At 42.6% G+C, this 12,008-nt stretch overlaps 1 protein-coding gene across 5 annotated transcripts in view; it reads left to right on the top strand.

Annotated features, from left to right (window-relative positions):
* The window catches only part of MAST2 (microtubule associated serine/threonine kinase 2), a 162,574-nt gene that overhangs the window by 43,845 nt on the left and 106,721 nt on the right, over positions 1 to 12,008 (top strand). For 3 of the 5 annotated variants that reach the window (XM_015421980.1, XM_015421979.1, XM_015421978.1), the window contains exons 4-5: positions 2,644 to 2,719; positions 8,150 to 8,170. In XM_015421980.1, the coding sequence (XP_015277466.1) occupies positions 2,644 to 2,719; positions 8,150 to 8,170 (97 nt within the window). The remainder of the gene's footprint in view (positions 1 to 2,643; positions 2,720 to 8,149; positions 8,171 to 12,008) is intronic. The other 2 variants (XM_015421982.1, XM_015421981.1) reach the window with 1 other exon arrangement.

The raw sequence follows: 12,008 nt of genomic DNA, 5'->3' as shown, positions 1-12,008 counted from the left end.
CGCTCATAAATTTATGTGCATGGGAGGCGTCCCTCCCCCGCTTGCCTTTTTCCCGTTCAGTGGGGTGGGGTGGGGAGCTATCTTTTTCCTTTGCAAACGGTTTCAAAACTGACTCACGTTCATAATTGGTCTTCCAACCTCGTTTTCGGCTTCATTTCTGCTGCTCGATCTCCTACGCTTGCCCCGGTCAGCGTCACTTAAGTCCATTCGGTCTCTCAGCACGGAGAACCGTCAGAACGAAGAGGCGCCTCAATTCTCCGGCATTCCACGATCAAAGAGGCAACCTCTTATAAGTTCCATGGCCAGGGTCCCTTCGCAGGGTCCCTGGGGGGTTTAACGAGCCTGCGCACCCCCTCGTTCGGCTGGAGCGCAGCTTCACCCCGGGAGGTGTGTCTGCTAGCGCGCCACCATCAACCGGAAGTCCCATTATTGTATGAACTTCTGTATAAACTGAACAAAAGGCTCCTAAGTAAGCTCAAAAAGCATGGGATAAAAGGACGATTCCTTTTGTGGATCAAAAACTGGCTAATTAATAGAAAACAGAGTGAGTATAAATGGGAAATTTTCTCAGTGGAGGGTGGTAAGCAGTGGGGTACCGCAGGGATCAGTACTTGGTCCAATGCTTTTTAACTTATTCATTAATGATTTGGAGTTGGGAGTAAGCAGTGAAGTGGCTAAATTTGCAGATGGTACAAAGTTGTTCAGGGTGGTGAAAACCAGTGAGGATTGTGAGGCACTCCAGAGGGATCTGTCAAGGACGGGCAAGTGAGCGTCAACATGGCAAATGGGGTTCAATGTGGCCATGTGCAAGGTGATGCACATTGGAGCCAAAAATCCTAACTATAAATACACATTTATGGAGTCTGAACTGGCAGAGACTGATCAAGAGTTGTAGTAGATAACTCACTGAAAATGTCGAGACAGTGTGTGACTGCAGTAAAAAAGGCCAATGCTATGCTGGGGATTATTAGGAAGGGCAGTGAAAACAGATCAGCCCATATCATAATGCCCCTATATAAATCAATGGTGCAACCTCATTTGGAATAGTGTGTGCAGTTCTGGTCACCACACCTTAAAAAGGATATTACAGCTTTGGAAAAAGTGCAGAAAAGGGCAACTCGAATGATAAAAGGGTTGGAACACTTTCCCTATGAGGAAAGGTTAAAACGCTTAGGGCTTCTTTAGTTTGGAGAAACAACGACTGAGGGGTGACATGTTTGAGGTTTATAAGATTATGCATGGGATAGAGCAGGTAGAGAAAGAGGTACTTTTCTCCCTTTCTCACAATACAAGAACTCGTGGGCACTCAATGAAATTGCTGAGCGGTCGGGTTAGAATGGATAAGAGGAAGTACTTCTTCACCCAAAGAGTGATTAACACTTGGAATTCACTGCCACAGGAAGTGGTGGCGGCTACAAGCATGGACGGCTTCAAAAGGGAATTAGATAAGCATATGGAGCAGAGGTCCATCAGTGGCTATTAGCCACAAGGTATAGATAGGGACTCTGGGGCAAGTGATGCTCTGTCTTCTTGGTGCTTGGGGGGGGGTCAACGGTGGGAGGGCTTCTAGTTTCCTGGCCCCACTGGTAGACCTCCTGATGGCACGTGGTATTTTTGGCCACTGTGTGACAGAGTCTTGGCCTGAATGGGCCATTGGCCTGATCCAACATTGGTGTCTCTTATGTTCTTAAGAGTGTTTTTTTGTTTCTCCAACTGCAACCTCCTGTGCCAGTTTCAAGGATTTCCCAGATCTCAAGGATAGCTTGTAGGGAGAAAAGCTGATGAGGGCTCCATTGAGAAGGGAGATATAGCAAAAGATTCCACTCGTAGTTCATAGGATTCAAGTGTTGATAAAAAAAAATTGCTTACAATGTTTATCCTCTTGGTAACTTCTGCTAACAATGGCCACAGTCAGTTCTTGTGGGACATGCTTGGTGCAGCGTGCACTTTGGCCATATACCACCACTGCCACCACTTCCATCAACGGTGGCAACACCATCAAGATCGGAAATTGCCCTTGTAGCCTAACGGCAAGGAGAACTGCGCTGGAACGAAAGCATCGGGCTGGCTCGAACCACCTATTTGACAGTGGTACCAAAATGGGGCTGCCGGAAGACACCATGATAACAACTGAGACCATCTTGACAATGCAAGCACTTTATTGTGGGTAGTAATGTTGAAGCACTTTTATTGTTATTTATTGTTATTACTATTATTGTTATATTTGTGATTTTACTGTTTTACTGGTTTTTATGCTGAGCTTGTGCCCCCTGTAAGCCGCACTGAGCCTGCTTGCGGGGAGGGCGGGGTAAAAATGCTCTAAATAAATAAATAAATAAATAAATAAATAAATAAATATAAGGCATACTTTTTATTGCTGAATGCTTGCATATTCAAGTTTTAATTAATTGTTCATTTTTATAGAAAATAATTGGTAATAAATAGAATTTATACCTGCAGTTATAAAAATAATAAAAGATAAGCTGTCCTGACATAGACCAAAAAAACAAAATAAGATTAATTGATTACTAGCAGTATGACACCTAGCTCATGCAGTGTGTCGGGCATCATTAAATATGATAGCAGAAGGTACTGATTATGAAAGCTGCACAAGTATTGACATTTTTATCCTTTTTCAAACAGGTGGAAGTCCATTGGACAGTCCCAGAAATTTCTCCCCAAATGCACCTTCTCACTTTTCCTTTGTTCCTGCCCGTAGGTATGTTTGCACATTTTTGTTCTGATTAGTGTGTCAAGGCTATGAGGGATCCTTCACAGTTTTGAGGTTTTAAATTTATTTGGCCTTGTGGTGCATGACTGACTTAGTAATTCTGAAGAAATCTTAAGTTATCTCTTGTCCAGAATTTGTGACATGATAAACAAATGCACTTGATTCTGCCACCTGATTCTGCTTGCTTATCTGTAAGCACATAAATTTTAGATTTCTGTACCCTTGTCTGAAAGTATAAGACAAAGAAATGTAGAAACTGGATTTTAAATTTGCTCTCTGTTGTGCTTATGTTGGGAATGTGTGGGGAGAGGATTAACATATGAGGATAGAGACTTTTGTCTGAACTTGCCCATCTTGACTGGTGGGCGTTAGCTTCTATTCTGACCCAGCCCAATCTCTGAGCAAGTCTGGAGGAAATAAACTGTCAGCAAATAGAGGTCCAGTTCAGGTAGGTCTCCATACCTTTAGGTAGGGGTTGGTAATCCCTGACATGCATGATGAAGAGTGCCATGTCAGACAGTTTAGCTCAGTATGCAAGATGTCCTCTGTTCAAAGTAAGTTACTGAGGCACTGGCAGTGCTGCTGGGACAGCTTGCTCTCAGTGTGTTTGGCCAAGTACAGTCTTTTATCTTCCCACCCCTCCAGTATGCCAGTCCACAAACATCTTCACAAATAAATGTAGATTTTTTTTGGCACTTGGGCCAAGTGGATTGCTTTCCCCTTAGCCTTCCCCATTGAGAAGTGGCTGAACCCCATTCCATTTGCTGGGCTCTTTTGGGGTGCCCAAACACATTCATGTAGACCGCCCAAAGCATAAGTGCCATGGGAGGCAGGCAGCTCCTATGACAGTTAGTCTGGCACTGCCACCAAACCAAAGTTAACAAACCACTTTTCTTTCTTCTAAGTACTATACAAGGAGCTGCGGTGGCTCAAGTGGTTAAGATGCTGAACTGCAGGCTGTGGAAGGTCAGTAGTTCAGCAGTTCGAGACCCGGGTGCCGCATGATGGAGTGAGCTCCCATCTCTAGTTCCAGCTCCTGCCAACCTAGCAGTTAGAAAGCAAGAAATTGCAAGTAGATAAATAGGTACCACTTTGGTGGGAAGGTAACAGCGTTCCGTGTGCCTTGGTGTTTAGTCATGCCGGCCACATGACCACAGAAACGTCTTCGGACAGCGCTGGCTCTTCGGCTTTGAAACGAAGATGAGCACCGCAACCCTAGAGTCGGATTCAACTGGCTTTCGAGCAAGGGAACCTTTACCTTTACTAAGTACTATACACCTAGAACTATTCTGGTCTGAAATGCAAATGTCAGGGTCTCCCATGTGGTACATGTGGTGCATGTAGTCAAGGAAACATCTTTTGCTTGTTTACCTTCCTTTCCTTGCTGTCTCTATCTTCTTTGACACTCTTATGCTCTTCTACTCATACTGGTCCAATGTGGAAGCTGCTATAATGTACGTAGAATTATACAGTGTCTGAGAGTATTTGCAACAAAAACACAGGAAGGTTAATTATACATTCTTCATGATAGTGCAAGAGATGCCTGAAGGAATGTATGCTTTCTGTGTTTGGTTTCATCAAATAGACTTAATAAGAAGTTGGACTAGTGAATAGCTTAAACTTGCCCTTACTGAGCAATTAAAATATTTACTTTCGCAATTGATTAGTGTATTATTATAGTATTTCAAAAATCTAACCATTATATTGAGCTCTTACTGTGTTGGCATATTTAGTCAACAAATAAGAAAAAAGTAGTAATGTTGTTCTTCATTCCCTATATTAGCATCATCTGAGTTCTACAGGCCCTCTGCTAATGAGACAATATTTTGTCATGAATCCTCCACAGTCTTGTGAGTCATTAATGGCCACAGGCATAGGCTGGAACTGTATGTTAGGTTAAATGTATTTCTTATTTTCAGTGAATTGCTCTCCAAGACAGTTTATAATGGATTAAAATATAGGAAACAAGACTTTAGCTGGAACTGGCTGATTTCTTGTTAGAGCGTTCAGAGTTTCCAGGACATATAATGATAAAATCTCTTTGTGGCTCTCTGCTGTATCTGCCAATGTTGCTGAACCTATTGGGCTACACTGAGTCCAGGGAACCTCCCTTTCCAAGAGATGTGCCTCCCAAACCAGCTATTGAACAATTAATGCCTGGCTTCATCTTTGTAACATGTAGAACAGCTTGCTAGTATTCTGATGTCATGGTGTGTTCTCCTGCCCCTGTCCCTCATCATTACTTGCACTTAGGGTTGCCAGGCTCCTACCTTTTGCCAGCGGGAGGATGGAGGCTCCCTTCCTGGATGTTCTGGTGCATGCTTGGGGGATGCTCTATCATTTGGCGGTGACGTGCCCAGCATGATGATGTCACCTCTCTGTGACACTGGGGAGCTCTTGAGGGGCAGCCCCCCCCGCCAGCAACTGGCCAGTGGGCAGATCGGAGGGCTGGAAATCGGGGGAACCCTGCCCCTATTGGGGGATGGCAACCCTACTTGCACTGGAGGGAAGAAAAAGTACGACACCAAAATGTCATAACTATAGATGTTGTCCATTTTTTAATCCCTGCTAGTTGTACTTTATATATTTATTTATTTATTTTATTATATTTATATCCTGCCCTCCCCTTGACAGGCTCAGGGCGGCTCACAGTTACCGACACAATGTGCCCGGTCAGCATAAAACATTTAAAAACAAGCTAAAATCTTACAAACAGCTCAAGTGCTCGCAGTTGACATTCTTCAGTAGATTAAAATGGTGTTCTATTAGATGTAGTCTTGCAATCCCAGCTCAGCGGTATATCGGTCTCCCGCAACACTGTGGCTTGATCTCAGTTCAGGGCCATCCCACCACCGCAGATGTTAGTGATGGTAATAGTTGGTGGTAGTGGTGGGCGGCTCCTAGTTGTAAGCCTGGTGGAAGAGCTCTGTCTTGCAGGCCCTGCGGAACTGTACAAGGTCCCGCAGGGCCCTGATCTCCTCAGGGAGCTCATTCCACCAGTGAGGAGCCGCCACTAAAAAGGCCCTGGCCCTAGTAGCAGTGAGCCTGGCATCCTTAAGGCCTGGAATAATTAGTCGATATTGTGACCCCAACTGTAGTGCTCTCTGGGGTATGTATGGGGAAAGGCGGTCCCTCAGGTATGTTGGACCCTGGCCATATAGGGCTTTAAAGGTAAGTACCAGCACCTTGAAGCGAATTTGGTATGCTATTGGCAGCCAGTGCAGTGCCTTCAGTGCAGGCCGGATATGCTCCCATCTATGGAGGCCCATCAAAAGCCTGGTCGCGGCATTCTGCACCAGCTGCAGCTTCTGGATTTGTGACAAGGGCAGCCCCATGTAGAAAGCGTTACAGTAGTATAATCTTGAGGTGACCATCGCATGAATCACTGTAGCCAGGTCGTTGCAGTCGAGAAAGGGGACCAACTGCCGTATCAGCCGGAGATGGTAAAAGGCGACTTGGCAGTGGCTGCCACCTGGGCCTCCATTGTTAAGGAGGGATCCAGGAGCACTCCCAAATTCCTAACCTCTGGCACTGGCACCAGTGGTGCCCCGTTGAAGGCTGGGAGTCGGATCCCCATCCCTGAACCGCCCCGATTCAGGCACAGGACTGCCGTCTTCGCTGGGTTTAGCGTCAGCCAACTCAACCTAAGCCAACCAGCCATGGCTTGTAACGCCCGGTCCAGATCTTCTGGGGCAGAGTCCGACAGGCAACCCAACATCAGATAGAGCTGGGCGTCATCAGCGTACTGGTGACACCCGAGCCCATACCTCCGACCATGGAGAAAGGAAGCAAGGCACTGCATGGCAAGCCCCCGTATCCCCATGTTAAAATCCCAGTTTTGATTTTGCTTCTCCCCTGTAAGAATTGACCCTGAGAGTGTTTATTTTTACACTTATTTTTTATTTCCTCAAGTCAAAATTTTCCTGTAATATGTACTCACATTTCAGCCTTATTTGAACATCAGCTGCATATGAAAATGAGTTGACTAATGCCATGTATAATGAAAACACAAAAATGAAAAGAAACAAACCGTATGTTTGCCTATGCCTAGTCACTTTATGAATAGTTGTTTTAAACATTATAGTGGGATGGCGAGAATTAAATACTTGACTGCTGTTGACAAGGCAGCATCTGTGGAAGCAGCCTTTGGGAGAAGAGTCTTGTAGCATACCTTTTCAGGCTAAAGAGCCAAAGATTTTGTTACCCTTGCAGGATATGTCCCATGTGTCTCAGACTGCCCCACCCTGGACCACTGGGGAATGGAAAATTTGTCTCACTTACTATGAATCTTCCTTCTTGGTGGTCCAGGGGTGGGGCAGTCTCTTCTCACCCAAGGTGAGACATCAGTATACTGTTTTGAACTAGTGGTTTCTTCTCCTCATAGCATTCTCTTCCTTGTCAGCCTTTTTTAGTGCTTTTCACCCTGTTATGCATGGTGTTTTGTTATTTGTCCATTGGTTGGTGGTTTTCTAACTGTGGCTATGCCACTGAGTGGGAGCTGAACTGCTTTAGAATTAGCCTAGGGCCTGGGAGAGAAGCCCTTCCCCTCAGGAATTGAAAGATCAGCAACCCTACCAGCCTCCAGGAAGGAGCTTCTTCCCACATGGCTCAGATTGCCCCACCCCAGGACCATTGAGAGGGAAGATTTATAGTAAGTGAGACAAATCTTCCATTCAAAGCCCTAAACAGCCTGGTCCTTGTGTACCTTATCCCATGTATTCCTCCCCAACCCCTGAACTTGACAGAGGAGGCTGTGCTCTGGATCCCTATTGTTTTGTTAGTAAGATTGATGAGGACAGATGGAAGAAGGAGAAGAGGCTATTGGTTTCCTTTGTTCTCCTCAGTGTTGCCCTTGACCTGGGTCCTGTGACCTTGGGAATCAACTTTCATGAGGTCAGAGGGGACTGCTGGTAAGAGGGCAATGCAGCAAAGATCTGCCAACACCTTTCACTAATGGGTTGCTGGATCCAACTATATGTTTGAAATGCACTTTTATAACCCACTTGAGTTCAGTTTGCTGCAGAAATTATTTTGTAACAATTCTTAATCCTTATTAATCAGTTGCTTCTCAAAACACTGTATTTCAGTGGTTTCAGAATTCATGCAGCATAAATAAATGGTGCATTATTTTCCAGCAGAATGAAAGGGAAATAATGCCAGGTGATAAATGTCTGTTTTATTATCATACAAAGTCCCTAGGTGTTTTGCTGTGCAGGCTTTGTCAGAGATCAGAAAACTCACCTAGAGTTGGACCTGTCCACAGCAATTAAATCCTTTTACAAATTATTCCAACTATAGAAGAATAAACGTTTGCTAAGTTCAGGAAAAAAATACTTGAATAATTTGATTTGAGAAGATGTTTATAATATTTTTTCCTCCTGGTATTTATCATTGATACTGTGTCTTTTTTATATATAGCCATGGACACAGGGCAGACAGGTAACACTATAGCAGATATATATTGTGTTGTGTGTAAAATGGATGTTTTTGCATGATATTTTAGTCTGCTTCATTCCTAGTGAGCTTATGTGTTGTCATCATAGCCCCATTTAGGCATCCAGAGATAACATTTATTAATTAAATTGAGGGATTTCTGCTTTTTAATATTTAATAGGAAAATATGGGGGGGGGGGCCCTATAAGGCCTGAGGAGAACTTGGGGTCTTTTTTACTGTTGGTAGTGTGAGCATTATAAACCAGCTCACACACCACCACCACCACTGATTGTGAGAAACCATTGCAAGCAGTGAGAAGGGGCTTCTTAAAATCTCAAGTTCCCCCTATTTTCCCACTGAAGTTCAGCTAAAGAGCTGAATCAGCCTGCCATAAAAAGTAGCCACCTTCATGCAAGAAGCCTGTTGTAAAAAGTAGCCCCTAAAGTTAGAAAATCCTGTTATGGCATTTATTTGTCATATGAAATGCCATTCAAAATGCCTTCAATTCTGGAAATCCTCACAATCTCTTTGAAATGTACAAACACCAGGAAAACCCCCACTGTTGTGCAGTAATGTTCAAATATTTTTAAATGTATCAAATCTAGAAAATTGTCCTATATTTTTTCATTTTGGTGATATTGGTTTTATTTGAAAGGTCTAATAGAGCTGTTCACTGTAAACCAAACAGCAATTTAATGTACAGAATGTTTGACATATTAGGGGTAATACACAATCAATATACTGGCGGCATATGAAGACCCTTATATTAAAATCTGCCTACATGGGGTTTTAACTGCAGCATGCATTTTGTAACTGCAGCATAAATATTTGTGATCTTGTGCATGAAGCATGAAGGTTGTGTTTATTAAATACTGATGGTGTTTCTTCCCCTAGTCCTAGGAGGTAGGTTGTGCTAGAAATGTAAAGTGTCTTCCTGAATCTAATAGATGGAGTAGGACTGTCGCTTACTCTGTTACACCTGCTTTTCTTTTGTGAGATCAAATAAATGAGGATAATTGTTCTCTCAGAAGTCTTGCAAAACATTAACTATATACTGCATTGCCATCATTCTTTGCTTTTAAGAGCAATATTCCAACCCATAAATTGTATTTCAAATGGCAGTCAGAACATTGCCATAATAGGCAAGCAAGATGTCAGAAATCTCCAAAAGCCAGTTCCATTCAGTGCCTTACCACTAATACCGCTTCATATTTAATGTAGTGCTGACGATAATTTATAATACTGGGCATTATTTTATTCCTCAAAGGCTGCATGCATAGACACTTTGAACTAACTAACTGAGATACTGAACCTGGCTTCCTTATTAAAGTTGAACAAAGTTTGAGTCCAGTGTGCACAGAAAGCTTATACCTTGAATAAAACTTCGTTGGTCCTAAAGGTGCCATTGGATTCAAACTTTGTTCTGCTGCTTCAGACCAAGGCAGGCTACCATCCTGAATCTTTGTTAAAGTTGAGTTGAGTATAAAAGTTTGAAAAACTATTGTTTGTCTACAAACCAGTTATAGTGTGGTGTGGGAAGAAGCTTGTGTTGATGTTGTAGACAGAGTCATGCAGTCTGCACAACTCATGCTGATCTCATGGTCACTGTTGTCTGCAGTGCAGACAAGCAGAGATTAGTATGAGCTGAAGACCTAAATGCAAATATTGGAATTACATATAACCTACAAAGCTTTTGTTCAAATAAACCCTAACTAATGTTCCCTCTAAGCTGTGTTAGTGTGAGCATACTCACAGTTTTTTAGCCTCCAGCTCACACATTTTTGTCTTACCTCAGGAAGGATGGTTCCAGAGCAAACTAATTTATGCAGAAGCCAAATCACTCGCTCACAATGCCAACAGCTCACAATGTAGGATTTTTACTCACAAGTCTCCACAGCTTAGAAGGGGTATTGAACTGTGTTATCTCATTAATTTAAATTAATTTCATAACCTCACATTGCAGAACAGTGTGTGTGGGGGGAAGTTACTCTTTAAAATATGCCTGTTTTGTTACACTAACTTTGTGGGCTTACTGAGCTAGACTATCTTGGAATTCCCATGAAGTACATATTTGTGAGAATTTAATGTATTAATTGTTGGTACGCACTTTGCTAAAATATGGCAGGCAATAAGTCTTTGTTTAGTAAATCATAGAATAACAGAATGTCAAATAACTGGAAGTTCATGGCCAGTTCAATTACCAAGAGGCGGTTGAAATGTTTACAATAGACTTCTTAGTCAATGAAATGTTTTGTGAATTTAAGAAACCTAGAAGAGTTTGTGCCATACCTGGTAATATCCATTCATGTGACTATAAGACTACCCCTGGCTGGCATTACAAGAGATTACATAATAAGAACATAAGAGAAGCCATGTTGGTAAACAACATCTGCTGGGTCACCCTTGTCCACATGTTTGTTCACCCCCTCAAAGAACTCTTAACAGGTTAGTGAGACAAGATCTTCCCTTGCAGAATCCGTGCTGATTCTTCCTCAATAGCTTTTGTTCATCAATTTGCCTACTAATTCTATCTTTAATAACGGATTCCACCCGCTTACCTGGTATCGACGATAGACTGACCAGCCTGTAATTTCCCAGGTCTCTTATGGGACTTTTAAAAAAAATGGAGTTACATTAGCTACCTTCTAGTCTTCAGGAATGGAGTCAGATTTAAATAATGGATTGCATATTTTTCTCAGGATATCTACAAGTTCACATTTGAGTTCTTTGAGAACTTTTGGATGTACGCCATCCGGGCCTGGTGATTTATCAGTTTTTAAGTTGTCTGTCAGTCGTAGGACCTCCTCCTCTCGTCACCTCAATCTGACTCAGGTCTTTCAGCACCTCTCCTGACATTGGCAGTTCTGGAGTGGACAAGCACTTCTCATCTTCCACAGTTATGACAGAGGCAAAAAATGCATTCGGCCTCTCCGCCATTTCCTTATCATGGTTTAGTCATCCTTTTACCCCTTGTCATCCACTGTCTCCATTGCTGGTTTTCTGCTACTAATGTATTTGAATAAATTTTTATTGTTGGTCTTTATGTTTTTTGCAGTATGTTCCTCATAGTCCCTTTTTGCCTGTCTGATCACCAACTTGCATTTTATTTGCTAAGGCCTGTGCTCCCTTTTATTTACCTCACTCGGACTAGCCTTCCACTACTTAAAGGAATCCTTCTTACCTTTTACTGCTTCCATTACATTGTTCGTTAACCATGCAGGCCTTTTTTTTATACCTATTTGTACCTTTCCTAAACTGTGTTATACATTTTATCTGAGCTTCCAGGATTATAGTTTTAAATAGTCTCCAAGCTTCTCAAAGGGATTTGACCATCCTTACCTTTCCTTTTAGGTTGTTCTTCACAATCCCCCTCATTTGACAAAAATTACCCCTTCTAAAGTTAAATGTGGTTGTATTGGTGTTTTTGGACAACTCCCTATTTACATAAATGCTAAACTTAATTAATAGCATTATGGTCACTGTTCCCAACTGGTGCTATCACGTTCACATCTCTCACCAGGTCTTGAGCATTACTTAGAACCAAGTCCAGGATTGCCTCCCCCCTGTGACCATCTGCTCCATGGCACAGTCATTGAGAGTGTCTAGAAACCCAATCTTTTTTCTCCTGACTTGAACACATATTGACCCAATCAATGTGTGGGTAGTTAAAAGCACTTATTACAACACAGTCATTTCATCTAGCTGCTTTCCTTAATTCTTTTGCTGGTTTTAAATCATCCTCAAGCTTTTGATCTGGTGGGCGATAACAAATTCTCAGAGTTTAGCTTCAGTTTGGGCACACTATATCCACCCATTGCATTTCTGTAAACAAATCTCTTTCCC

The sequence above is a fragment of the Gekko japonicus genome, unplaced genomic scaffold (genome assembly GCF_001447785.1).
Source record: "Gekko japonicus isolate JY-2015 unplaced genomic scaffold, Gekko_japonicus_V1.1 scaffold75, whole genome shotgun sequence".
Taxonomy (NCBI): Eukaryota; Metazoa; Chordata; class Lepidosauria; order Squamata; family Gekkonidae; genus Gekko; species Gekko japonicus.
Note: the sequence above shows the minus strand (reverse complement) of the source record. Positions and strands in the feature narration are given on the sequence as shown.